This window comes from Phyllobates terribilis, unplaced genomic scaffold (genome assembly GCF_046119375.1).
Source record: "Phyllobates terribilis strain yellow unplaced genomic scaffold, ASM4611937v1 Scaffold_4__5_contigs__length_816908805, whole genome shotgun sequence".
NCBI classification, from domain to species: Eukaryota; Metazoa; Chordata; class Amphibia; order Anura; family Dendrobatidae; genus Phyllobates; species Phyllobates terribilis.
Window position 1 is genome coordinate 610,248,604 of NW_027362764.1, and position 27,955 is coordinate 610,276,558.

Here is a 27,955-nt window from a genome sequence, read left to right on the forward strand (position 1 = left end):
CTTAATTTTTTCCTATTTTCTAGAGCAGTAACGCAATTCAAATGTCATTTTCATGTTTGCATGCTATAACACTACAGAGTGCTACGTTATTTGTAAGTTACTGTATATGTTGAGATGGCTACTCTTAGTAAGCAACTGTACACACCTGTTTTCTGTTTGTAAGTGACGGTCAGTTTTTTTATAAAAGTTTTTACTTTAATGGCAGCCTCAATGGTCGATATGATCATGACAATACTATTTTTTATGTTTTGCTACTTTTGCACAAAAATGACTTTAGAATAAAAAATTCTCCATCTTCTGATACTCATAACTTTATTTTCCTGTAGACAAAGTTGTATGAGCGCTTGTTTTTTGCAGTTTTGCTAGTACAATATGATTTTTTTTCACTTTTTAATTCATTTTTAGGAGGCATGTACAAAAAGATCACATCTGAAATTGCATTTTTTATGGCATTCACCCTAAATAAATGAATAAATAAATAATTATATATGTATAAATAACTTTTGTTCCTCAAATTGTAGACCCATAAATTTTACATTTTTCTGAGTACAGAACTATCTGATGGTTGTAACAAGCTGTAGTTGTTATTGGTACCATTTTGGGATACATACAACTTCATCACTTTTTATTTCATTTTTTTTAGGCGAAATGAGCAGAAACAGCAATTCTGGCATAGTTTTTCATTTTTTATGGTATTCACTATATGGAGTAAATAATAACGCTTTACAGTCCAAACATGGCAATACCAAGTATGTCTTGTTTTGTATTTAAAATGGGATTTGTTTTTTTTATATTCATATTTTTTTCATCACTTAAAACTTTTATTTATTTGTTTATTTATTTTTTCAGAATACTTACTAGTCCCACAAGTTGACTTAAACATGCAGTCCTTTGAATCCGTTGTACAATCTACCGAACTAATACACTTAACAATATATTATCTAACTTGTTAGTAGTTCACTGATAGGTAGCCTATTAGACACTGCCTTCAGAGGGGTCTCATAGATAGAGGTTTACTCAGACACAAATGCTATTGTTAGGACCTTGGTCTGATCCCAACATGCATAACATACATAGCAAGGGCTTACCTGTGTATAACAGCTGCATAAGGCCTGTTTCACACATACGATATTTCCGTTACTGGAAAAACAAGTACAAGAGATCTCCATGTCCATGTGTCCGTGTGTTCCTGTGTGGCATACTTGTGGCAATCGTGTGCATTATCAGGATCACATGTACCGGTGCCTGGGAATCAACGGTACAGTTTGCACTGTTCCCAAGTGCCGGGTGCTGAAGGAATCTCTCTTCATTATCCCCTGCTTGAGCTGTGATCAGCACCAGCAGGTGACAATGTTGAGAGTAGCATTCTGATCCTGTAAAAATAAGAATAAAATAAAAAAATCATAATACTCACCAAGCTTGAGGCAAACGCACATGCTGAGGAGCAGAGGAGAATGACTCGATTCAGCGAGCGGGCCCATGAACTATGCTGAGCTCAGTGAGTGACAAGATGTCACTCAGTGAGCGCAGGTATGGGGCCGCTCTCTGCGGCGAGTCATTCTCCTCTGCTTCTCAGCGTGTGTGGTCGCCTCAAGCCAGGTGAGTATAATGACTGTCACCACACATACTGGAGACACTGACGTGTGAAAGAGGCCTAATGCTGCATATGGTACAAGAATAACTTCTGAGCCATCTCTATGAGGTAACTGTATGTTGAATTGCGAGAAAGTACTTTCAACCCAGAGGTACAGTTACATCATTTTGCTGGAAATGATATACATATTTATATAATTATGTATTATTGGGATTTAATGTGATATACTAACAAAATGTAGCAAGTATTTGTGAAGTGTAAATATGTTTATTCTCTAAATATTTTAAAAATATAAATCTAAAATTTATGAATTGCTTGAACTGCATTTGTATTCAGCCCCCTGTAGTCTGATACCCCTAAATAAACTCCTGAGTGACCAATTGCTTCCTGAAGCGACATAATTAGTAAATTAAGTGAACTTGTGTGTAATTTTTCTGTATAACTACAACTGTTCTTTGAAGGCCTCAGAGGTTTGTTTGACAATATTTGAAATTAAACAGCATCATGAACATATACATATGTGAATATTTTCATTTGATAATTTCACAATACTTACATTAGATATTTTGTTTTCACAGATAAAAAAAATAAACAGGAATTTTCCAGTAAATCAGCAGGTATGTTATTTTCTTACAAACTGCTTTTCTATTTTCTTAAGTGTAGTCACAATATGTCTATGTAGCTATGGTCCTATCAGTGCACGACTGAGGTCCCCTAGAATTGTATCCAACCCTATTTATGATTTTTAACATAAACACAGCCTTATGAAGTGACCTCACTGTAGAAAAGGATTGTAATCCAATAGTAACCATCATTCCATTTATTAATGCAATCCACTGCCAGATTTTTCATTTTTTTTATTGAAAAAAAACATTCTAAAATGTATCCCTCTTAGCCATTTGTGAACAGGCAGATAGTGCTGCACAAAACACTGACTCAAACTGACATTGTTGCTGTCAGAGGTAACATCATCCGGCTGTGACTGAGACTAGTGATGTGCCATATATTCCTCATGCAGATATAAAACTTGCCACTCAAATGTGATGAAAGAAAGATTTATTGGACAACTGCAAACCAGAATGAGAAAATGTTTTGGTCTGAATAATAGACCTTCATGAGTTCACTGAAAAATATATATATACATATAGGGCTCAAAAAGGAAAGAAAAAATAAATAAATGAAATAAATGTGTCAAAGAAATTTGTTCAGTACAATTAATGTGCAAAACACATAACACCATAAACTCATACATTTAAATAGTGTGTCAAAATTAGAAGAGAAAAAAAGGGAAGGAAGGGAGACAAAGAAAAAAGGGGGGAAAGAAAAGGGAGAGGTTTAGGAAAATATGACATCAAGAATGAGAAAAGGAAAAAAAACAAAAAGACGAAAAAGGAAAAATAACCCAGAATTGGATAAGGACCCTGAATATGTAAGACCTTGGATACCAAAACAAAGATAGATATTGTGAAATGGCAGAACATAATCAGCAAATAATAAGGAGGTGTGTAACTCATAAAGAATTGTAAATGACTGAATAGCAAAAAACATTAGTAGTGATAATTAGGAAAACAAAGTAGGTATTGTGAAGTAGCATAGCTTCATGTGCAGTTGAAGGTGTGAGCACCCACAGAGGATTATCCATATCAATGGTAATAGTGATAACAATAACTTGAGAGGGATGTTACAAAACAGGTTAGTGTATTGGGGGGTTGGGTCGCTGCGTCACAGAAGGGTTGTGTTGGTAACTCGTACATCTGTGAAAATCCAGTGCATGCTTTGTGAAGAGAGAAGAAGAGCTTCAGCATCTAAGTGATTGCTCCGGTAATCAGAATGAGATGCTAACATGAACAAGAGAGAGTCGTGTTGTCAATGGTCCAGTGACAGCTCTCAGAGGCTAACAAGAGAAAAGGATTTGGTGGAAATATTCAAATGAAAGCCGATCTTGGCCAATAGTTCAGCTTGATTCTAGGGTAAAAGAGGAAACAATATTAGAACATATGCAGAAAACAAAATAGAAGACAACTGATTGGGAATAAGTTAGAATAAAATAAACATATAAGATTTACATATGAATCATATATACAAGAACAACTATATGTACAACAGCATAGATGATGGTAATAACGACCAGCTAGAAGGTGATATAAAGGTATAATAGGTGTTATCCTGATTATGTTACAATATGTAATCCCAAAAAATTAGACACAGGGGAACATATACTGTATATAATAATAAGATCAACACAGTTGTGTGAACCAGTCTGCACAATAATGGAAAAAAAGGTCAAATTGCGTTAAATAACTGGAAAATACTCAACTCAAGAGCCTCAAATAAAGTACTGGAGGTCATACTCCCTATATAGACATTTTGGAGTAAGAGATTACAACTAGTGTATCCAAAAGGCCTTTATTTGTTTTAGTAATTGAAGATGATCACCACCACGACGTGGTTAATTGACATGTTTAATAACTTGATATTTTAACTGTGTGTCCAGCCAAATTGAAATGATATGGCATTGGTAAAAATACATTTTTACGCCGTATTGTGGATTTGTGCTTGGAAATGTGGCCTCTTATACGTTGGGTGGTTTCTCACACATATAAGAGACTGCAAGGGTGTTTGACAAGGTTAATCACATAAGTGGAGTCACAGGTATAAAAATCTTTCACTTGATACTGTTTACCTGTGTAGGGGTGGTAAATCTTGTCACCCCTAAGTATATTGTTGCATTGGTGACAGTGGAGGCAAGGGAACATCCCATGTTTAGATGTGGATAAAAAGGGCTGATAAGGAACATTGAGGGAGGGGCCAATGTCTGCTCTTACCAATTTGTCCCTAAGATTAGATGCAAACATGGAAGAAAAGGAACATGGAATTATTTAACGTTAGGGTAACCTGTTTGCAGAATACTGCATGCCAAAATTTTCATATCGTTCTATGTAATTTTTATGCATGCTGGGGAAGGGTATGTACAAAAGGGATACGGTCGGGAATTTTCTTACAAGTAGATGGAGTGGCATCGAGACAATAATTGAGAATCCTGGGTGGAAAGCCTGTGTAACGAGTCTGGGAGGCGGAACCTCTGAGCTACTATACAAGGGGGCGGTCCTTGTAAGGGAGCGGGTGGCGACCAGGGAAGACGGACAGGCAGTCACAGCAGGTGACCGGGATAGTCTCTGGGTGAACGGGCTGGAGATCACGGCAAGTGACCGTGGTAGTCTCTGGAAGAACGGGCAGGAGGACACGGCAAGTGACCAGGGCAGTCTCTGGATGAACGGGCAGGAGGTCACGGCAAGTGACCGGGGCAGTCTCTGGGTAAAGGGTAGGTACGACCTGTGATGGCTGAGCCTCCAGGTAGGCTAGCAGGCGGATGGTAGATGTGTGCTCCCAGGTGAGCAAGCGAGAGTCTCTGGATAAACGGGTGGTCACAGCATGTGACGGCGGAGCCTCCAGGTAGGCCAACAGACAGGCAGCAGATGAGCGCTCCCAGGTGAGCGGGCAGGAGTCTCTGGAATGGCAGGTGGTCACAGCACGTGACGGCGGAGCCTCCAGGTAGGCAAGCAGGCAGGTAGCAGATGTGCGCTCCCAGGTGAGCGGGCAGGAGTCTCTGGAATGGCAGGTGGTCACAGCACGTGACGGCGGAGCCTCCAGGTAGGCCAACAGACAGGCAGCAGATGAGCGCTCCCAGGTGAGCGGGCAGGAGTCTCTGGAATGGCAGGTGGTCACAGCACGTGACGGTGGAGCCTCCAGGTAGGCAAGCAGGCAGGTAGCAGATGTGCGCTCCCAGGTGAGCGGGCAAGCTGGTCCATAGACAGACTGACAGGAGTAGGAAGGCAGACCGTCGGACCTCAGGCTAGCAAGCAGGTAGGAGGAATGTCAGGCAGGAAACAGACAGCAAACTGGCAGGATTCTGGCAGGTAACTGGCAGGTAACTGGCAACTGGACCTGAGGGCTGAAGCAGAGTAGTGAACAGTGCAACAACATTGCTCGGGCACCTCCATTTTGGAGGAGGTGCCTTATATATGGTGAAGTCCTCCGGCCATTGGCCGGGGACTCCTTAGGACGGCGCGCGTGGCCCCTTTAAGAGGGAGGGAGCGCGCGCGCGCCCTAAGCACAGTGGCCGGGAAGGAGCGCGCGCTGCCAGCAGAGTGGGAGGAGGACGCCGGGCTCGGAGCAGAGGGGTGAGGGGAACAGCGTCCCTGCCTAGCAGAGGGCAGGGACGCCGGCGCTACAGTACCCCCCCTTTAGGCCCCCCTTTTTTAGGCCAGAGAGAAATTTAGCTAGGATGAGAGGGGCATGGATGTTCTCCCGGGGCTCCCACGTTCTCTCTTCAGGACCAAACCCCTTCCAATCTACTAGAAAAAAAGGTCTTCCCTCTTACCCTTTTGGTGGCCAGAATGTTCTCTACCTCAAATTCGTTTTCAGCGGAAACCGGAGCAGGAGGCGTACCTGTAGACTTGGAAAAAGAGTTAAGTACCACAGGTTTGAGGAGAGATACATGGAAGGAGTTAGGGATCCGCAAGTTGGCCGGGAGTTTCAATTTATAGGCCACCGGGTTGATCTGACTGATGACCTCCAGAGGACCGATGAACCGAGTCCCTAACTTATAGGAAGGAATCTTGAGCCGGACATACTTGGACGAGAGCCAGACCTTATCCCCTGGACGGAATTGAGGAGGATCCAGACGTTTTTTGTCAGCATGTCTTTTCATACGCTTGGATGACAGAAGGAGTACGGATCGGGTACTCTGCCATATGGAGGAAAATTTGTTAACAAGAGATTCCGCAGCCGGATTGTCCACCGAGGTGGAGACGGGAAATGGGATCCGAGGATGCTGACCGAAGACTACAAAAAACGGGGATTTGGAGGAAGATTCGCTCTCGTGATTGTTGTAAGAAAATTCGGCCCATGGCAGGAGATCCACCCAGTCTGAATGGTGGGCATTAACGAAGTGCCGGAGGTAACTGGTCAGGTTCTGATTGATCCGCTCCACTTGACCATTAGACTGTGGGTGGTAAGCGGAGGAGAAGTCCAGGGTGACGTCTAGCAGTTTACAAGTGGCTCTCCAGAAGCGTGAGGTGAACTATACCCCACGTTCCGACACGATGTGGAGGGGCAGGCCATGAAGACGGAGGATGTGGCGGATAAAGTCTTTAGCCAGCTCGGGTGCAGACGGGAGGCCTGGCAGGGGAACGAAATGAGCCATCTTGGAAAAGCGGTCAGCGACCACCCAAATGACCGTACAACCGGCAGAGACGGGGAGATCAGTTATAAAGTCCATTGCTATATGCTGCCAGGGGGCAGCAGGTACTGGGAGCGGAAGGAGGCAACCGGCTGGCAGATGTCTCAGAACCTTGTTGCGGGCGCAGGACACACAGGCAGAAACAAAGTCTATTACGTCCTTGTGCAGGGTAGGCCACCAGTAGTGCCGGGTAATAAGCTGGAGGGTCTTTTTCTGACCGGCGTGGCCAGCTAGTTTAGACGAGTGACCCCAGTGTAGGATCTTCTCCCGATCAGGTACTGATACGAACGTCTTACCGGGAGGGAGACGATTTAGACTCACGCTAGCCACCTGCATTACTCTGGCGGGATCGATGATGTGTTTCGGTTCTTCCTCGAGATCAGACACCAGAAAGGATCGGGATAAGGCGTCCGCCTTGATGTTTTTGTCAGCCGGGCGAAAATGAAGAATAAAATCAAAGCGAGCGAAAAACAAGGACCACCGAGCTTGGCGCGGGTTAAGTCTCTGGGCATGCTGGAGGTAAGCCAAGTTCTTGTGGTCAGTGTAAATTATTACCGGGTGAAGAGCCCCTTCGAGCAGGTAACGCCACTCCTCCAATGCCAGCTTGATGGCCAATAACTCTCGATCTCCAATGGAATAGTTGCGCTCAGAAGAGGAGAAGAGTTTGGAGAAGAAGCCACAAGTTACCATTCTCCCGGAAGATGATTTTTGGGTAAGTACCGCTCCGGCTCCAGAGGAGGAGGCGTCAACCTCCAGGAAGAACTGCTTGTTGCCATCTGGGCGATGCAGCACCGGGGCGGAAGAGAAGGCCTGTTTTAAGGAAAGAAAGGCCTCCTCTGCTTCGGGCGGCCACTCTCTGGGATTAGTGTCCTTACGGGTGAGCGCGGAAATTGGGGCAGTCCGGGAAGAGAAGTGCGGTATGAAGAGGCGGTAGTAGTTGGCGAAGCCCAGGAACCGCTGAATGGCCTTCAACCCCTCCTGTCGGGGCCATTTCTCGATGGCAGACAGTTTCTCTGGATCCATTCGTAGGCCGGTCTGAGAAATAATGTAGCCCAAAAACGGAAGCGAGGTCTGCTCAAAGAGGCACTTCTCATATTTAGCGAAGAGGTGATTCTGCCTGAGCCTGAGCAGGACCTGACGAACGTCTCTCCGGTGAGTCTGGAGATCCGGAGAGAAGACCAAGATGTCGTCCAGGTACACCACTACGCATGAGTAGAGAAGGTCCCGGAAGATGTCATTGACCAACTCTTGAATGACGGCAGGAGCGTTACAGAGACCAAAGGGCATTACCAGATATTCATAGTGGCCGTCCCGGGTGTTGAATGCAGTCTTCCATTCATCCCCTTGACGGATACGGATCAGGTTGTACGCCCCACGGAGGTCCAGTTTGGTGAAGATTCTAGCCCCCCTCAGACGATCAAATAATTCTGGAATGAGCGGAAGGGGGTACTTATTCTTCACCGTGATCTGGTTAAGGCCTCTATATTCTATACAGGGACGGAGAGAGCCGTCCTTCTTTTTTACGAAAAAGAAGCCTGCTCCCGCCGGGGAGGTAGGTTTCCGGATGAATCCCCTGGCCAAATTCTCCTCAATATATTCGGACATCGACCGGGTCTCAGCAGCGGACAATGGGTAAATACGCCCACGGGGAGGCGTAGCACCGGGTAATAGGTCGATAGGACAGTCGTATGGTCTATGAGGGGGTAATGTCTCTGCCTCCTTTTTATTAAAGACATCAGCAAATGACCAATAGGGAATCGGAAGTCCAGGTAGATTAGTTGGGGTAGGAGAAGGACAGGCGGGATGAACAGGAACCAAACAAGTCTTATGACAGTCCTGTCCCCAGCGAAGGACTTCTCCGGTCTGCCAGTCAAGCACGGGTGCAAGTCTCTGGAGCCAAGGTAGACCTAGTAAGAGGGCGTGAGAGAGTCCAGGCAGAACATGAAAAGAGATGCTCTCAGAATGCAGCATTCCCACCTGCAGAGTTACGGATTCGGTGATGAGTTGGATGGGACGTGGTAAGAGGCCCCCATCCACAGCAGCGACAGATAATGGTATAGCCAGAGGTTTGGTGGGAATGCGGTATTTTTCTACCAGGGCCTGTGAAATAAGATTCCCGGCCGCTCCAGAGTCAAGTTGGGCTAGTTCGAAAAAACGATTCTCCCCGCAGATAATTGAGACTGACAGCAGCAGAGATGGAGAGGATTTATTCTTGTCTAGGTTGACCTCTCTGAGCGAACCTAGACACAGGCGTTTCCCGACCTCTCCGGGCAGGTATGGATCCGGTGCTCCTTACTGCCACAGTAGAAGCAGCTCCCCTCGGCACGGCGTAAGTCCTGACGGGTTTTGACCATCTTGGTCTGGTCGACCTGCATAGGCTCAGGAGAGTGTACCAGGGGAGAAACGGAGGGAGTGACGGATTTCTGAAAAGTCGGAGCTAGACGTGGGAACCTACTCTCACAGGTGACTTCTTTGGCACGCTCCTGGAACCGTAGGTCAATCCGGGTGGCAAGTGTTATTAGGTCATCGAGAGTGGTAGGAATGTCTCGACCGGCAAGTTCATCTTTAATACGGCCAGACAGACCCTCCCAGAAGACAGATACCAGAGCGTCGTTATCCCAGGCCAGCTCCGAGGCAAGGGTACGGAACCGTATGGCATATTGGCCCACGGTGAGACTTCCCTGACGGAGGTGTAGCAGAGATGATGCGGATGAGGTCTTCCGTCCAGGTTCGTCGAAGACTTTCCGGAAAGCCGTGAGAAAGGCAGGCAAGTCGGACACCAGGGGGTCTCCTCTCTCCCATAGAGGATTTAGCCAGGCCAGGGCCTCCCCGGTGAGATGGGACATGATGAAGGCAATTTTGGCCCGGTCGGAGTTAAACTGGTGGGACAGGAGTTCAAAGTGCAGGGTGCACTGATTTATAAAGCCCCGAGCCTGAGCGGAGTCGCCTCCGAAGCGAGGAGGTGCAGAAAGCCGGGGTCCAGGGTAGGATACCATAGTATTGGTGGGCAGCGGAGCTGCCGGATTACGAGTCATGGCACTGGCGGTGGTTGCTGGTGGAGCAGTCAGAGTGTCCAGGCGAGAATTGACATTCCGCAGGTGACCCAGGATGGACTCCTGTTGGGACCTCTGACGGGACAGTTCATGACACAGGTCCGAGAGTGAGGGAGCTTGGGTGCCACCGGGTTCCATGGCCCGAGCAAACTGTAACGAGTCTGGGAGGCGGAACCTCTGAGCTACTATACAAGGGGGCGGTCCTTGTAAGGGAGCGGGTGGCGACCAGGGAAGACGGGCAGGCAGTCACAGCAGGTGACCGGGACAGTCTCTGGGTGAACGGGCTGGAGGTCACGGCAAGTGACCGGTGTAGTCTCTGGATGAACGGGCAGGAGGACACGGCAAGTGACCGGGGCAGTCTCTGGATGAACGGGCAGGAGGTCACGGCAAGTGACCGGGGCAGTCTCTGGGTAAAGGGTAGGTACGACCTGTGATGGCTGAGCCTCCAGGTAGGCTAGCAGGCGGATGGTAGATGTGTGCTCCCAGGTGAACAAGCGAGAGTCTCTGGATAAACGGGTGGTCACAGCATGTGACGGCGGAGCCTCCAGGTAGGCCAACAGACAGGCAGCAGATGAGCACTCCCAGGTGAGCGGGCAGGAGTCTCTGGAATGGCAGGTGGTCACAGCACGTGACGGCGGAGCCTCCAGGTAGGCAAGCAGGCAGGTAGCAGATGTGTGCTCCCAGGTGAGCGGGCAGGAGTCTCTGGAATGGCAGGTGGTCACAGCACGTGACGGCGGAGCCTCCAGGTAGGCAAGCAGACAGGTAGCAGATGTGCGCTCCCAGGTGAGCGGGCAGGAGTCTTTGGAATGGCAGGTGGTCACAGCACGTGACGGCGGAGCCTCCAGGTAGGCTAGCAGGCAGGTAGCAGATGTGCGCTCCCAGGTGAGCGGGCAAGCTGGTCCATAGACAGACTGACAGGAGTAGGAAGGCAGACCGTCGGACCTCAGGCTAGCAAGCAGGTAGGAGGAATGTCAGGCAGGAAACAGACAGCAAACTGGCAGGATTCTGGCAGGTAACTGGCAGGTAACTGGCAACGGGACCTGAGGGCTGAAACAGAGTAGTGAACAGTGCAACAACATTGCTCGGGCACCTCCATTTTGGAGGAGGTGCCTTATATATGGTGAAGTCCTCCGGCCATTGGCCGGGGACTCCTTAGGGCGGCGCGCGCGGCCCCTTTAAGAGGGAGGGAGCGCGCGCGCACCCTAAGCACAGTGGCCGGGAAGGAGCGCGCGCTGCCAGCAGAGCGGGAGGAGGACGCCGGGCTCGGAGCAGAGGGGTGAGGGGAACAGCGTCCCTGCCTAGCAGAGGGCAGGGACGCCGGCGCTACAGCCTGTATCACTAAATTTGTCTCTCATCTCATTTAAATGTGTTAAGCATATTCTCTCGTCAGTGACTATTCTTTTCACCTGCTGGAACTGAGATATGGGTAATGATCTCTTCATAGGTACGGACTGGAAGCTATCAAAATGTAAAAGGTTATTGCGGTCTGTTCCCTTTACATATAGATTGGTGGTTAATGTGCCATCCTGATTCTTTAGAACATAGGTGTTTCAAAAATTTGATGCGAATTGTGTCGCTGTGCATAGTGAATTCCAAGCCTGGCCATGCTGCATTAAGGATGGCGAAGAATTGGTTAAAGGAATCAAATGGGCCCCCCACCCATATGTAAATAATATAATTTATATAGCCTTTCCAAAGTAGGGAATACCTCTTGAATAAGTTATTGGGATAGACGATTGTCTCCTCAAAGGATGCCAAGTAACAATATGCAAACGGGTGAGCTATATTCGAGCCCATTGCAGTCCCTTGTGTCTGCAAATAGGCAGAATCTTGAAACAGAAAGTTGTTCTCAGTGAGTAACAATACAAGTAGGTCCATATGTGACAGATAGAAGAAGTGCTGAGTGCTGTAACTACAAAAGTATGCAGCAACTAGAGGGTTTAACACAGTCACAGGAGACAGTGAGTGTTTACCAGAGCCACAGGGGGATTATGGGGAACTTGTGTACTGTCTAAAAGCAGCCAAAAGGATCAGTCGCGTGTTTTCTGTATCTCGCAGAAATCTAGGCAAGTGAACTGTAGAGAACAGGATTCAAGTAAAGGGTGAAGCTGGGCTAAGGTCAGAAACCCTGTACTGCTAGTTGAGGAATCCTATCATCGGACAGAAAGATAAGAGCTGGCAGGAATTGCCTCACAGAGATCATCTCCCTCACTAAAGCCCCCTCCTCCATCTCACTGCAGGATAAAGAATGCTGTGTACTATTGTGCTGTTGTGAAAGATAAGCCTGTAATTGTTTATGGAAAGCTTGTTGCTTTAAAGGACTGATGTTTTGTACTGGCAGCGACTGGACTCTACCAAGTGTGTCTGTGCCAGAGAGTCAATACCTCTTATGATTGAAGAAGCTGTAATTTATGGTCACCCTGAGTAATAGTTCCCCTAGGATTCCAAAATTTCATGAAACCTGTCTCGCCCCAATCTAAACATTAGCAGCGTACACGTAACACATGCACAATGAAATGACTGATGGGTCTTGTTGTGAATCTGTGAGTAATTTTCTTACTCACTCGAGGCTACTATTATGGGGAGTGGATATATAAAGACTAGTGATGGGCGAGCACTAAAATGCTCAGGTGCTTGATGCTCGGGTCGAGCAAATAGGAATGCTCAGGTGCTCGACCCGAGCAACGAGCCCAATGTAAGTCTATGGGAAATTCGAGCATTTTTCAGGCGGCTCCCCCCGGCGGCCTAAATATTGCCTAAATGGATGGGAACAGTGCTCAAATGACATGGGAACTGTATGGGGAAGGCCCCTGGAAGCATTTCTGACTCCCAGGTCACTGCTGTCAACAACGTTGTCAAAGGTATTACACCACTTTTACGGACTCACAATAAAGCATGCAAAAACAAAAACAAAATGGATTTTTATGGGAAATATGTTAAGGAACATCCTTTCCAGGGTAATGACTTGTATATAAGGCAAAAAAAAATATACAAAAACAAAAATGCTCGTCCACACCTTGGGCTATGTTCACACGTAGCATTTTTTATGCGTTTTGGCACTTTTGCATTGCTTTCAACCAAGACAAATGCATTCAATGTGAAATGTCATTTTAAAATTTTACAACCTTATCTGGCTGTTATGATCTGCAAACAAGAACTAAGGAAAGAAGGGGAAAGCTTTCCGTACAGTAAGACTAAGCTGAATCCCTACGATGTAGCGGGCTGACTGTTACTAGCGAACAGACCCGCCTTAGTCCTAGGCTAGTCTGAACGAAGACCTATAGAATAAAGGGAAGGGGTCCCTAAAAGAGCTAAGGACTGGAACAAAAATGGAACACCTCCTGAACAGAGAAAGTTGTTGCAGAAAACAAAAAATAAACTGACAAAAAGGTACTAGAGGTCCCAAAGAACCAAGCGAACTGTGAGATATAGGCCACTCAGCACCTGGCTAGCAAAACAGTCAAACAACTCTGAAGTCCAGCACTGCCAAAAAGGTGGAGCTGGAATATAAAGGCAGATGGTCACATGACCGCGAAACACAAGATGGAAAAAACAAACAGGAGGGTTCTAACATTGGCCATGTGGTGTGTGGCACATCATCAGACACATACTGTTTCATTTATGATGGAGGGACTCTGAAAGTCACAAAGCCTATTTTTATAGGACCATCAGACATCCCTTTCTATTCTTAAAGGGCCAGCAGTTGGCCCTTGCTATTGTTAGAGAGCCATCAGCCAGCTATGCTTTGTTGTTCCCATTATTAATGAGTGGGTCTCCTATCATGTTATTGTGTATGCAGTGACTGCAAGGGCTGCCAAAAATTTGGAGGCACTCCAATGCCCTTTGGAAAAGACATTGAGGTAGGAGAGCCTCCTAAAAACAATGTTCCCATTATTAGGAAGTGGGTCTCCCTTAGTGTTTGCCTATGCAGTGAATGCAAAAGCTGCCAAAAATTTGGAGGCACTCCAATGCCCCTTGGAAGAGACGTAGAGGTCGGAGAGCCTCCTAAAAACAATGTTCTCATTATTAGAAAGTGGGTCTCCCATAGTGTTTGCCTATGCAGTAAATGCAAAAGCTGTCAAAAATTTGGAGGCACTCCAATGCCCCTTGGAAGAGACGTAGAAGTCGGAGAGCCTCCTAAAAACAGTGTTCCCATGAATAGGAAGTGGGTCTCCCATAGTGTTTTCCTTTGCAGTGAATGCAAAAGCTGCCAAAAATTTGGAGGCACTTCAATGCCCCTTGGAAGAGACGTAGAGGTCGGAGAGCCTCCTAAAAACAATGTTCCCATGATTAGGAAGTGGGTTTCCCATATTGTTTTCCTATGCAGTGAATGCAAAAGCTGCCAAAAATATGGAGGAACTCCAATGCCCCTTGTAAGACACGTAGAGGAGGTGATATGGTAGATATGGTGGTGAATGATATGGTGATGGAGGATGAGGAGAAGGAGGAGGACAAGAGCAAATAGACAAAATCAGGAAGCGTATACCCATGTCTGGGTGTGAAGACAGAGGTGCATGGGAATAGAATTATACCTCCCAAAAAAGACACTGTTTTTGAGTTTAGTTTGTGCTGCTATCATTCGGTGGTGTTGAGAAGTCTGGCCCAATCTAGTCCATGTTCATTTTTATAAGGGTCAGCCTGTCAGCATTTTCAGTTGACAGGTGGATGTGCCTATCGGTTATAATTCCACCGGCGGCACTAAACACCCGCTCTCATAAAATACTAGCGGCAGGCTAGGCAGGGACCTCCAAGGCGTAGAGAGCTAGTTCATTCCAGCTTGCATACCCAGTAATTGTAAGGCACAGAGGAATCACAGAACATGTTGGTATGGTCGGCAAGGTACTCCCTCACCATCTTCCTAAACTTTGCACTCCTTGTGAGAGTACCCCGCATCTCAGGGCTTGTAAGATGGAAGGGTCTAAGAAAACTGTCCCAGAACTTTGACAGTGTTCCCCTGCCTATGATCGATTGGAGTTGTGTCTCTCTCGCCTGTATTCCTTGGTTGTCCAACAAACTGTAACCTCTGCTGCAGCGTTTTCAGATGGAAATTCTTTTAATAATTCCACAACCAGGGCCTTCTGGTACTGCCCCATTTTAGTAGACCTGTCCGCCTCAGGAATAAGAGATAGAAAGTTCTCCTTGTAGCATGGGTCTAGAAGTGTCCTCCACCAGTAATGACTGTCACCCAAAATTTGGAGAACACGAGGGTCACGGGAAAGGCTGCATAACTTAGGCTGTGTGCCCACGTAGCATTTTTCAAGCGTATATGCTGCGGAATTTCCGCAGCGTAAACGCTTGAAAAACGCATGTATATCCGCACCCCATGTTCCCCAATGGGATTCCACAAGTTCTATGCACATGCTGCGGATTTTTCCACAGCGTTTATGCCGCGTTCAAAAATCCGCAGCATGTCATTTAATTTTGCGTTTCCGCAAGCGGAATTGCCTTTGTCCAATGCATAAAAAACGCAAGGCAATTCCGCATGTGGAAAACGCGTTTTTCCGGGAGAGGACTTGCATTTATGCAGCAGAAATTTTCTGCTTCATAAATGCAACGTGGGCACATAGCCTTAAACTCAGCCATGCGTGCCAGACTGCTAACAGGCAAGACTTCCGTGTCCTCATCAAGAGGACGACTGACCATGCTCTCCACCTCCTCCTCCTTCCTTTCCTCTGGCCAACCATGCTGAACAGGCGGTATGAAAGTTGTGCAGGTAGTACCATCTATATCGCATGAAACTAGCTCCTCCTCCTCCTCTTCCTCATTGTCACCCAATCCACGTTGGAATGAGATGAGGCTGGGCTGTGTGTAATCACCCTTGTATGGTTCCTTGATCCATCTCACCATGCTCCGCTTGCAATGCATCCTCTTTGATTGTAAGCAAAGAGCGTTTCAGAAGACAGAGAAGCGGGATGGTGACTCTAATTATGGCATTATCGCCTCTCATCATTTTGGTGGAGTCCTCAAAGTTTTGGAGGATGGTACATATGTCTGACATCCATGTCCACTCCTGAGGTCTTATATGTGGAGTCTAAACTGAATACCGATGGCCTTGTTGATGCTGGTAGTCAACAACTGCCCTCTTCTGCTCACAAATCCTTCCCAACATCTGCAATGTGTGGGGACATCACACACCATCGGTGAGCCAGAAGCTGAAAACACTGCTGAAACATGGCAAGGGTGGCAGAAGCTGTAGGTGACTTTCTTGAATGGGTACACAGGCGGCGTACTTTCACAAGCAGATCTGGCAGCTCCACGTAGGTTTTGAGAAACTGCAAAACCACAAGGTTAAGCACATGGGTCAGGCATGGTATGTGTGTGAGCTGACCTCGCCTCAGAGCCGCCACCAGATTCCCACCATTGTCACACACGATCAGGCCTGGCTGTATATTTAGGGGTGTCAGCCACAGATCTGCCTGCTTTTTCAGAGTTATCCACAACTCTTCAGCATTGTGTGGTTTGTCACTTAAGCATATTAGCTTCAGCACAGCCTGTTGGCGCTTGGCCGAGGCAGTGCTGCAGTGCTTCCAGTTTGCGACTGATGTGGTCATTTCGGAGATGGATGCTGAAGAGGAGGAGGAGGTGCAGGAGCTGTAGAATGTGGGGGCAACCCTGATTGACCCAAGGCCCGCAATCCTCGGCGTCGGGAGGACGTGTTCCGTCCAAAGGTCTGACTGGGTCCCGGCTTCCACTATGTTAACCCAGTGTGCCGTCAGCGAGATGTACCATCCCTGCCCACAAGCACTTGTCCATGTGCTGATTCTGACCTGCCAGGTGGTGCAAATGGACTTTTTGGGGTTATCGGCAAAGTCTTTAAGAACAACAAGAGTCAGGAAGACCTAACAGTTGTACTGGCAATTTCTGTTGTGTTGATGTTACAGGGAATGGTTGCTCGCCTTCTGTCTGCTGCCACCACACTGCTTCCTGCCTGTTGCGGTGCTACGCCTCCCTCCCCTGTGTGCTGCTTTCCTCGCTCTGTATGTCCCCCTGCCAGGTTGGGTCACTTACTATATCATCCACCACCTCGTCTTCCACTTCCGCACCCTGGTCCTCCTCATGACTTTCTGGCAATTGTGTCTCATCATCGTACACCTCTTATGACACTTTCCCACCATCGCCCACCATCGCCTTCGTGTTACTGTGGCTGCTCAAATATTTGGGCATTGCTACATGCGATCTCCTCTTGCCTCGCTGAAAGTGGACCGGGCGAGAGGCCCAAATCTATAAATGGAAAAGTGAACAACTCTTCGGAGTGTCCAAGTGTGGGATCAGTTGTCTCCGGGCACTCGGTATTGTGGGAGGAAGGAGGATCAGGGTGAGGAATATGCGGTCCAGACTAATGGCTACTGAGACTTGACCGTGTGGAAGACAGGTTGGTGGTGATGGTGGCTAAGTGAATGGAAGCATTATCTGCTTTCCAACCAATAACCTTTTCACACTGCTCTGTGTTCAATAATGGTATTCTGTGGTCCCCTATTAATTGGGACTGGATGATCGAGCGAGAAGATGTGGGTGTTTGTTGTGGCACAATTTCAGCAAGCCCATGGCCTCGGCCTCGTCCTCTGCATGCACCATCATCACCATCACGTCCACTTCCCCACTTCACTTCAGTGATATGTGATACGTGTGATGGAAAGCCACACTTTTAAATAGCTGGCCTGTAGGTAACAATTTTTACCTCGTGTCAATAACTTCACTGACACACTGCAACAAAATTTCAATGGAGGCCAGAAATGGCAGAATTTTCAGCGCTTTTATATGTGATCCGTGTGACGGTCAAACCACAGTTTTAAATAGATTGATTTTTAGCGCTGTAATATGGAAAGGATATGGCTGTATTCTGCAGTACCAACAAGCAAATGGAGCAGAAAAACTGTGTTCTCTGGATTGCTTTTTAAGCAAATAATCAGGATTAAGAGCCAAAAAAATATATTCCTGGCCCCTGATACCTGGGACTATATCTAGAAATATCTGTAAAAGCACCAGCAGACAGAACTGGAATGGTCCCTCTTGCTATATGCACTGCAGTCTGCCACATACACTGCCTGCCTGCCTAGCACTGATATCTATGCAGCTGGATTAGTCCTCAGAAGGACTATTAGTTGAGATGGATATGTGAATAATATATGGTGGTATACCTACACTAACTAAGAAACAAGCAAATCTCTCCTTAGCTCAGCAGCACCTCTCCCCACACTGCCTTATTACGGAGTAGACTGTGACAAGCATGGCGGCGCCAGGTCTGATATAGACCTGATGGCATTGTGCAGCCAGTCAATCACTGTAATACCACAACTAACATGGCTGCGGCATTACAGTGTGTGGCAGACAATCCCTGCATGTTCATTGGCGCTCTAAAAAGCGCCAAACATGCAGGGAGGGGACCCGAGCTCCCACCGAGCAACCCCGGAAATACTGAGATGCTCGGGCGAGGACCGAGCAGTAGCGAGCATGCTCGCTCATCACTAATAAAGATTGCTCACATCTAATGTCACTAAAATTGCTTCGCTCCTAACTTATCCCAGGTCAGAAATTATTTTGAGGAATGCACCGGTGTCTAATAAAAAGGATTTGATGTTTTTAGTTAGTTAATTCTTTTCTTATGTATATAGTTCACTACCTAAGTGACCAACCACCACTGCTGCCTAGCAGTGTTGGACGAACATGCACAATGCTTATAAGCTCTTTTCTATTGTGTTTGTAAGTGACGCGCCCCCTGGGCCAGTGCTGTTTGGGGATTACCCGGAGCCGGATCAGATGGGGGTTGTAGTCTCCGAGTGGCGGCGACCCGGTCCGTGCCCAGGGTGTCAAACTCAGTGTGTGGCAGTCTTTACAGATGTTGGTAAAGGTCCTTTACCAACTACGCCACCCGTTGATTTGCGGTCAAAAGGCCGCCGCTGCAGAAGGGTCCGCTGAGGCTGGTGGTATGTGTGCAGCTCTGGTAGTATAACCCCCAACGGGAGGGGTATAGCCTCAGGGCGTCAGATGTAGAGGATGGTGGTTGTGCAGGCGCAGGAGAGCTAAGCAAGAAGACTCAAGAGTCGGGCTGTGCAGTTCAGGGGTTTTTACTTACGGGTGTTCTTATGGTCACTCTGGCCTGAAGCGACCACCCGAGCCGTGCTGCGTCCACCAGGTCCTGGACTCGGCCAACCCCCAAGTAATTCTGGAGCGTGGTTCTGAGCTCCTGTCTGACTTTCCCTCTCTTCTGGCCGTTCTCACCAGGGATCCACCTATGTCCGGCTCCCTCGGGCCTCTTGGTGGGTACACCCCTTCTGGGTTCCCTGACCCTATACCTGGTATGCCTTCCTAGTGGATTTAGTGAGGGTCGTGGCAGATCCTGCCCACGACCTCCGGTCTCTGGCTAAGGTGTGCTTTGTCCTCTGCCAGCTTGGGATCCGGTACCCTGGGTGCCAACCCTTCACCCTGCTGCTTGTATTCTGGGGTCTTGGGGTTCCTTCTTCTTCTCTCTGGGTCCTTCTGACTCCTCTCTCTCTCTCTCAGACTTGACCTTGGAGCTGGGCCCAGCCGGAACCACAACTCCCTGTCAGCCCTTCTGGCTGAGCTTCTCTGCTCTGCTCCTCTGACTGAACTCTGACAGACTGACCCACTCTACAAAAAGACCCTGTCCTAAGATGGTGCCCACCTTATATACTCCCTCTATGTGTGAGCTCAGGTGACCAGCACCCAATGAGCTCCTAGCTTTACCCAGACTGCTCCCCCTATCTGCCCCTACACTACTGGGATGTTCCACCCCCCTCCCACTCCAGCCAGGGACAGACACTGTCGTACCTGCACATAAACTGGTGGGAGTACCGTCGATCTGTCCCCCGGAAATGGGATGTATGTAGTGCATGCAGCCTACTAGCTCAGTTCCACACTCCATCCTTACCCGGGAGTGGAATACCACACCTCTGGCTTGAGGTGTAATACCCCTGTAGCAGCCGAATCCTCAGGGTTCTACATAAGTATTGCTTTGAAGCTAGCAGGATGGCTGGGGAACACTCTTAGCTCCTTTCCTGGTTAAACTTCAGTGCATTGCTTACAAGGTAGACAGCAGCAGTGCTTGGTCTCCTAGGCAATGAATAAGAAAAGCAAAAGAAAAACAATACTATCCCGGCTGCAAATTTAAACCTCTGATGCGGGCTCAAAAACTAAGCCTGCATCTTTTCGAGCAGATGATGGCGTACTTAATCCGCCATCATCTGCTTCAAACAGTCACAGGTGGAGCGGAGCTCTGCACACGGCTAATAATCCGATTGGTGTAACAAGAAAGATCAAAATGCCAGAATTGCATTTTTTTGGCTGCTGCAACCACAAATGTAATAAAAGGCATTAAAAACATTGCCCCAAAATAATATAAATAAAAACATTGGCTCGGGGCACAAAAAGTAAGCACTTACAAAGCTCCATATCACTAAAATTGAAAACGTTACGGCTCTTGGAAAAGTGAGTCACAAGCAAATTTTTTTTGTTTATTAAGGAATTTCAGATTTTTTTACACTACTTAAATAAAACAAACACTATGCATGTTTGGTATCTGTGTAATCATACTGACCTGGAGAATAATATTGCCAGTTAATGTTTACTGTAAAATGAATGTTGTAAATAAAAAATAAAAAAAAACAACAATGGGGGAATTGCGGGTTTTTTTGCTATTTCGTCACACTTGTTTTGTTTTTTTCCACTATCTAGTACATCACATGATAAAATGGATGGTGTCTTTCAAAAGTATAACTTGTTATGTTATGGCTCTTGGAATAAGTGGAAGAAAAAATTATAGGGCCAGAACTAAAAGTCAGTAAGTTGCAAAAATGCTTGTTTTCACAAGCATTGTCCAGCAACAAAGATGAAAATAAACCTTTAAAAGAGCTTAACTATTAAAAAACATTCTGTCAAGTCTAATTTTAATTGCAGCTTCAAATGAAGATGATGAATAGTGTTGAGCGATACCTTCCGATATCAGGAAATATCGTATCGGATTGGATCGGGCCGATACCCAAAAAGTATCGGATATCGCCGATTCCGATACCGGAAACCAATGCAAGTCAATGGGACACAAATATCGGAATGAAAATAAACCCTTTCTTTCCTTGTAGGTTAATTCTACATGAAGTAAAACAACTAAGAATAATGTAGAATGACATGAAAAGCCGGCAATTCATCAGCGGCATACACCGGTACCCGACAATTTACAACAGAAAGAATAGAGCATCACACATAGATTAGATAGATAGAAACATGTCAGTCACATATATATGAAGTACAGTGACAGTGTTGCTTACTGTACTTGTCATTTAGTGTAAAGGATTTATTAAAAAAAATATTAGTGTTTTCGTGCACCGTCTCTTTAAAAAAGCCGGCCGGCAATTCAGCAGCGGTACCCGACAATTTATAACAGAAAGAATAGAGAATCACACATAGATTAGATAGATAGAAACATGTCAGTCACATATATATGAAGTACAGTGACAGTGTTGCTTACTGTACTTGTCATTTAGTGTAAAGGATTTATTTAAAAAAATAATAGTGTTTTCATGCACCGTCTCTTTAAGAAAGCCGGCCGGCAATTCAGCATCTGTACCCGACAATTTAGAACAGAAAGAATAGAGAATCACACATAGATTAGATAGATAGAAACATGTCAGTCACATATATATGAAGTACAGTGACAGTGTTGATTACTGTACTTGTCATTTAGTGTTAAAATAAAGGATTTATTTAAAAAAAAATTGGTGTGGGGTTCCCCTTAATTTTAGGCTCTAGCGGAGGTTAAGCAGACAGCTGGGGCAAATGTTTGAAGCCTGGGAAGGGGGTAATACCCACGGAGCTTCCCAGGCTACTAATATCAGCCCCCAGCTGAATACCTAGCCTTTACTAGCTATTAAAATGGGGGAACCCCCCCAAAAAAATAACGTGGGGTCCCCCCTAATTTAATAGCTAGCACAGGCTAGGCAGACAGCTGGGGGCTGATATTAATAGCCCAGGAAGGGTGCCATGAATATTGGCCCCCTCCCAGGCTAGAAACACCAGCCGTCAGCCGCCCCAGAAATGGCGCATCCATAGGATGCGCCAATTCTGGCACTTAGCCTCGCTCTTCCACGCTGCCCTGGTGCGGTGGCAGGGGGTAATAGGGTTGGGGTTGATGTCAGCTTATAATGCCAGCTGACATCAAGCCCAGGTTAGTAATGGAGAGGCGTCTATAAGACACCCCCATTACTAACCCCATAGTCAAAGTTAAAAGAAAACACAAACACCCAGAATAAAGTCCTTTAATTGAAATAAAGACACAATTCTTTATTGTTCTAAATTAAACCATACTTACCATCACGCCCATTCCAGCTGAAGCCAACGATCTCCTGCAATAAAAGAAAAATAATAAAGCAACCTCATCCTTACCTTTCGATGGTTCCCAGGACAGCTCCAGCTCTGCTACATCGAGATGACAGGATGGACCGCAGCAGAAAGCTGCTATCCAGCCTGTCATCCCGCAGACACTGAGAAGGCAGGCATGCTTGCGCTCCTCAGTGTCTCTCTGTGACGTCATCCAGATGAGCCGAGTTCATGTCCAATGAACTCAGCTCACCTCATGCACGTCACTGACAGCGTGGGAAAGTTCTCCTGCACTCAGCGCTTCAGCGTGAGAATTCTCCCACGCTGTCAGTGACATACATGAGGTGAGGTCATGTCCAATGAACTCAGCTCACCTCATGCACGTCACTGACAGTGTGGGAAAATTCTCACGCTGAAGTGCTGAGTGCAGGAGAATTTTCCCACGCTGTCAGTGACGTACATGAGGTGAGCTGAGTTCATTGGACATGACCTCGGCTCATCTTTATGCCGTCACAGCCAGACATTGAGGAGCACAAGCATGCCTGTGCTTCTCAGTGTCTGCGGGATGACAGGATGGATGGCAGCGTTCTGCTGCGGTCCAGCCTGTCATCTCGATGTAGCAGAGCTGAAGCTGTCGTGGGAGCCATGGAAAGGTAAGGATGAGGTTGCTTTATTATTTTACTTTTATTGCAGGAGATCGTTGGCTTCAGCTGGAATAGGCGTGATGGTAAGTATGGTTTAATTTAGAACAATAAAGAATTGTGTGTTTATTTCAATTAAAGGACTTTTTTCTGGGTGTTGTGTTTTTTTAAATACTTTACTAGAAATTCATGGTGGTCATGTCTAATATTGGCGTGACCCCATGAATTTTGGGCTTAGGGCCAGCTGATAATACCAAGCTGGCCTTAACCCCTTTATTACCCAGTGAGCCACCGCACCAGGGCCCTGGATGAGTTGGGTACATCGCCAGAAGATGGCGCTTCAATGAACGCGCCATTTTCTGGGGCGGCTGCGGACTGCAATTTGCAGCGGGGGTGGCCCAGAAAGCTTGGGTCTCCCTGCGCTGCGGATTCCAGCCCCCAGCTGCATAGTTGTATCTGGCTGGACACAAAAATAGGGCGAAGCCCCAAGCATTTTTTTTTTTAATTATTTCATGAAATTCATGGAATAATTAAGAAAAAAAGGGCTTCCCTATATTGTTGTGTCCAACCAGGTACAAATAGGCAGCTGGTGGTTGGGGGCAGCCCATTCCTGCCTGCTGTACCTGGCTGGACACAAATATAGTGCGAAGCCCCACGTCAATTTTTTTTTAATTATTTCATGAAATTCATGGAATAATTAAGAAAAAAAGGGCTTCCCTATATTGTTGTGTCCAACCAGGTACAAATAGGCAGCTGGTGGTTGGGGGCAGCCCATTCCTGCCTGCTGTACCTGGCTGGACACAAATATAGGGCGAAGCCCCACGTCAATTTTTTTTAAAATAAATCCTTTATTTTAACACTAAATGACATTTGAGGAGTTAATAAAGATGCAGTCCCTAAATTATTATTTATTTTTTAATTAATTTTTCCCAAAACTTTTGACGTGGGCTTCGCCATATTTTTGTATGCCAGCCAGGTACAGCATCCAGCTTCTATGAACGCGCCATTTTCCGGGGTGGCTGCGGACTGCAATTTTCAGCGGGGGGGGGGGGGGGAGAAAGCTTGGGCCTCCCTGCGCTGCAGATTCCATCCCCCAGCTGCCTAGTTGTACCTGGCTGGACACAAAAATAGGGAGAAGCTTCACGTATTTTTTTTTTTTAATTATTTCATGAAATTCATGAAATAATTAAGAAAAAAAGGGCTTCCCTATATTGTTGTGTCCAACCAGGTACAAATAGGCAGCTGGTGGTTGGGGGCAGCCCGTTCCTGCCTGCTGTACCTGGCTGGACACAAATATAGTGCGAAGCCCCACGTCAATTTTTTTTTAATTATTTCATGAAATTCATGGAATAATTAAGAAAAAAAGGGCTTCCCTATATTGTTGTGTCCGGCCAGGTACAAATAGGCAGCTGGTGGTTGGGGGCAGCCCGTTCCTGCCTGCTGTACCTGACTGGACACAAATATAGGGCGAAGCCCCACATAATTTTTTTTTAATTATTTCATGAATTTCCTGAAATAATTAAAAAAAAATTAACGTGGGGCTTCACACTATATTTGTGTCCAGCCAGGTACAGCAGGCAGGAACGGGCTGCCCCCAACCACCAGCTGCCTATTTGTACCTGGCCAGACACAACAATATAGGGAAGCCCTTTTTTTCTTAATTATTCCATGAATTTCATGAAATAATTAAAAAAAAAAAAACGTGGGGCTTCTCCCTATTTTTGTGTCCAGCCAGGTACAACTAGGCAGCTGGGGGATGGAATCTGCAGCGCAGGGAGGCCCAAGCTTTCTGCCCCCCGCTGAAAATTGCAGTCCGCGGCCGCCCCGGAAAATGGCGCGTTCATAGAAGCTGGATGCTGTACCTGGCTGGCATACAAAAATATGGCGAAGCCCACGTCAAAAGTTTTGGGAAAAATTTATTAAAAAATAAATAATAATTTAGGGACTGCATCTTTATTAAGTCCTCAAATGTCATTTAGTGTTAAAATAAAGGATTTATTTTAAAAAAAAATGGCGTGGGATCCCCCATAATTTTAGTCTCTAGCGGAGGTTAAGCAGACGGCTGGGGCAGATGTTTGAAGCCTGGGAAGGGGGTAAAACCCACGGAGCTTCCCAGGCTACTAATATCAGCCCCCAGCTGAATACCTAGCCTTTACTAGCTATTAAAATGGGGGACCCCCCCAAAAAAAATGACGTGGGGTCCCCCCTATTTTAATAGCTAGCAAAGGCTAGGCAGACAGCTGGGGGCTGATATTAATAGCTCAGGAAGGGTGCCATGAATATTGGCCCCCTCCCAGGCTAGAAACACCAGCCGTCAGCCGCCCCAGAAATGGCGCATCCATAGGATGCGCCAATTCTGGCACTTAGCCTCGCTCTTCCACGCTGCCCTGGTGCGGTGGCAGGGGGTAATAGTGGTGGGGTTCATGTCAGCGCCAGCTGCCATGAAGCCCAGGTTAGTAATGATGGGTGTCTATAAGACACCCCCATTACTAACCTACAAAGTGTTAAAAAGAAAAAACACACTACACCCAGAAAAAAATAATTTATTTGAAATAAAACACCATTTTATTTAATTCTTAGTTTACTAAAAAAAAATAGTTACCTGTCCACGTTCCTGCGCTGATCTCCCATGCACAGCTGTCACATCTGGAGATGGTGACAGCTGTGCATGGCTGCTGTAAGCTCACGCTGCCGGGAACACGTCCGCTCCCGGCAGCGGGAGCCACTGACTGAGGTTACCGGAGTGCATTCAGGCAGCGCAGCTCCGGAGACCTCCTTTACGGCAGTGCTGTACCGTGGGAATTTCTCACGATACAGCAGTGCCGTAAAGCAGCTAACCGGAGCAGCGCTGCCTTAACTCTGGTGAACCCTTACGGCCCCGTCATTCTAGCGGCGGCAGCGGTTCAGAGCGGTCACATTCTATGTGGCTGCTCTGAACTGGAGATCTTCGTGGGACACTCGTGGACTGCTATGGAGGGGTAAGGATAAGGTTGTGGTTTATTATTTTATATTTTATTACAGGAGATCGATGGCTTCGGGGAATTAGGTGTCTAGGTGAGTATAGGTGTAGTTTTTTATTTTTTACTTTATTTTAGGTGACGATCGGCGGGGACAGGTAATGTATAAACTAATTTCTTTTAGGTAACCACTGGCCACCAATGACATGTATCTAACATTTATTGGGGACACAGTAGGGCAATTTATATAGCAGGATCAGGCTGATGGGAACTACTGCTCCCATCGAGCTGATCCTGCTGGCACGAGTGGACGGGGGACAGACATAGGCCGATGGGAGTAGTAGTGTCACATCGGCCTATGTCTGCCTGCACGCACAGACACCCCGCACACACACCCCGCACACACACACACCCCGCACACACACACCCCGCACACACACCCCGCACACACACACACCCCGCACACACACACACCCCGCACACACACACCCCGCACACAGTAATCATGACGGGTCTGGGAGGTGAGGCTGACCTGTGCGGCCGTGGGAAAGTTCATGTGAGTTCATGCAGTCAAGCATGAACTCACATGAACCCTCTGAGGGCACCGCGGCTACTTCAAATGAACAGCTGATCGGCATCACCTGATACCTCAGCTGTTCATTTGAAATAACCGGCGGGAAAGCGCAGCACAGAACGGGAAAGCCGGCGGTGAAGTCTTTTCACTGCCGGCTTCCCCGCCCGGGTCCTTCGCTCCTTGGTGCTGCGCTCCCCGCCCGGTCCTAATTTACGATTGGGATTGGAGGTGGCGAGGGGAGCGGAGGATCGGGGTGGGAGGCTGCGGGGAAGCAGTATGGGGCTGTGTGATTGTTTAAAAGCCGGCGGCTTTTTACCGCCCGCCGGCTTTTAAACAATCAGGAGAATTCTCCCACGCTGGGATGGCATTCTGATGACAAGCTGGATCGCAGCTGAGCGCTGCCATCCAGCTTGTCATCCTTCACAGACACTGCAGAGCGCAGGCATTATGGGAACTTCCGATTCCGGTATTCGATATTATAAAAGTATCGGAATTAAGTATCGGAATTCCGATACAGTGAATATCGGCCGATACCCGATATTTCAGTATCGGAATGCTCAACACTAATGATGAATATAACACATGATGTGATTCTAGTGCAATACAATTAAAGCAAAGTATTTGCAGTATTACTAAACAAAACGTATTGTGGAAAAAGTCTGAAATTATGTCAAAAGTAAAGTATTACTTGGAGATTGCTACAGCCAATAAAGATCAGTAATTTGAGGTTAAGTGCTGAAAATGTTTCTATAACATTTAAATGGTACAATGGCAAACATGGATCATAATAGACAATTAGCATTTTGATTTAAATGATTAAAGTACAGCACTTTGCATAGTGGTTAGTAGGTGGACAGAGGGCCAGCTGTCATAACTCTCAACAGTGAAAAGCCTATTCTTCTCTCAGTCACTCTATAGAATGTTATGTGCCAAGATGTTTTTTTGTTTTGTGCAGAAATTGGTGTCTTCCTCTGCAATTATCTCTTCTCTGTTGGATCAAGCATTATGTTCAAGAGCTATTGTTCCTTTAAACTGCAGGAATTTCAATTTGAAAACAGGTTGCTAAGCAATAAAATCTATGCAGCTTTTACCTTAGTTAAGTACAGAAAAAGTGTCAAAATGTAACGAACTTTACATAAAAACATTAAGCGAAGTAGAATTATACCGATTTTCCTGCAAATCTATGGATATAAAATGCGATATTAGATGAAATGTCCATCACACTCATAGCGCATCGCTACCAAATATTTAAGTCAGATCCTGTCAATACACTTCTGTGCACCTAGGGACAAATATAAATTTAATCTAACAAATGTTTTCTCCTTTGGTCAACTACAAAGTCGGATTTATAGTAGAATATGCCAAAAGTATGAGCGTACTGCTCTAGAGCTGTAAAATCAATAGCAAATCATTCTGTAATAGTCCTCCTGAGACAGCAGTTGTGAAATACATTTCAGCCCTGGGGTGTTGGAGACGCACCGGGATTTTTCCTTTACTGTTTTTGTTGATATTGATAAAGTCAAATCTTTTGTTTTTATAGTGCATTTTAATAAGATTTCTTAGG

General features: G+C 46.5%; 1 protein-coding gene across 1 annotated transcript in view; it reads left to right on the forward strand.

The window, feature by feature from the left end:
• Nucleotides 1–27,955, forward strand: part of SNTG1 (syntrophin gamma 1) — a 1,226,946-nt gene that overhangs the window by 1,096,311 nt on the left and 102,680 nt on the right. The window contains exon 14 of the mRNA XM_073679284.1: nucleotides 2,173–2,211. Within this exon, the coding sequence (XP_073535385.1) occupies nucleotides 2,173–2,211 (39 nt within the window). The remainder of the gene's footprint in view (nucleotides 1–2,172; nucleotides 2,212–27,955) is intronic.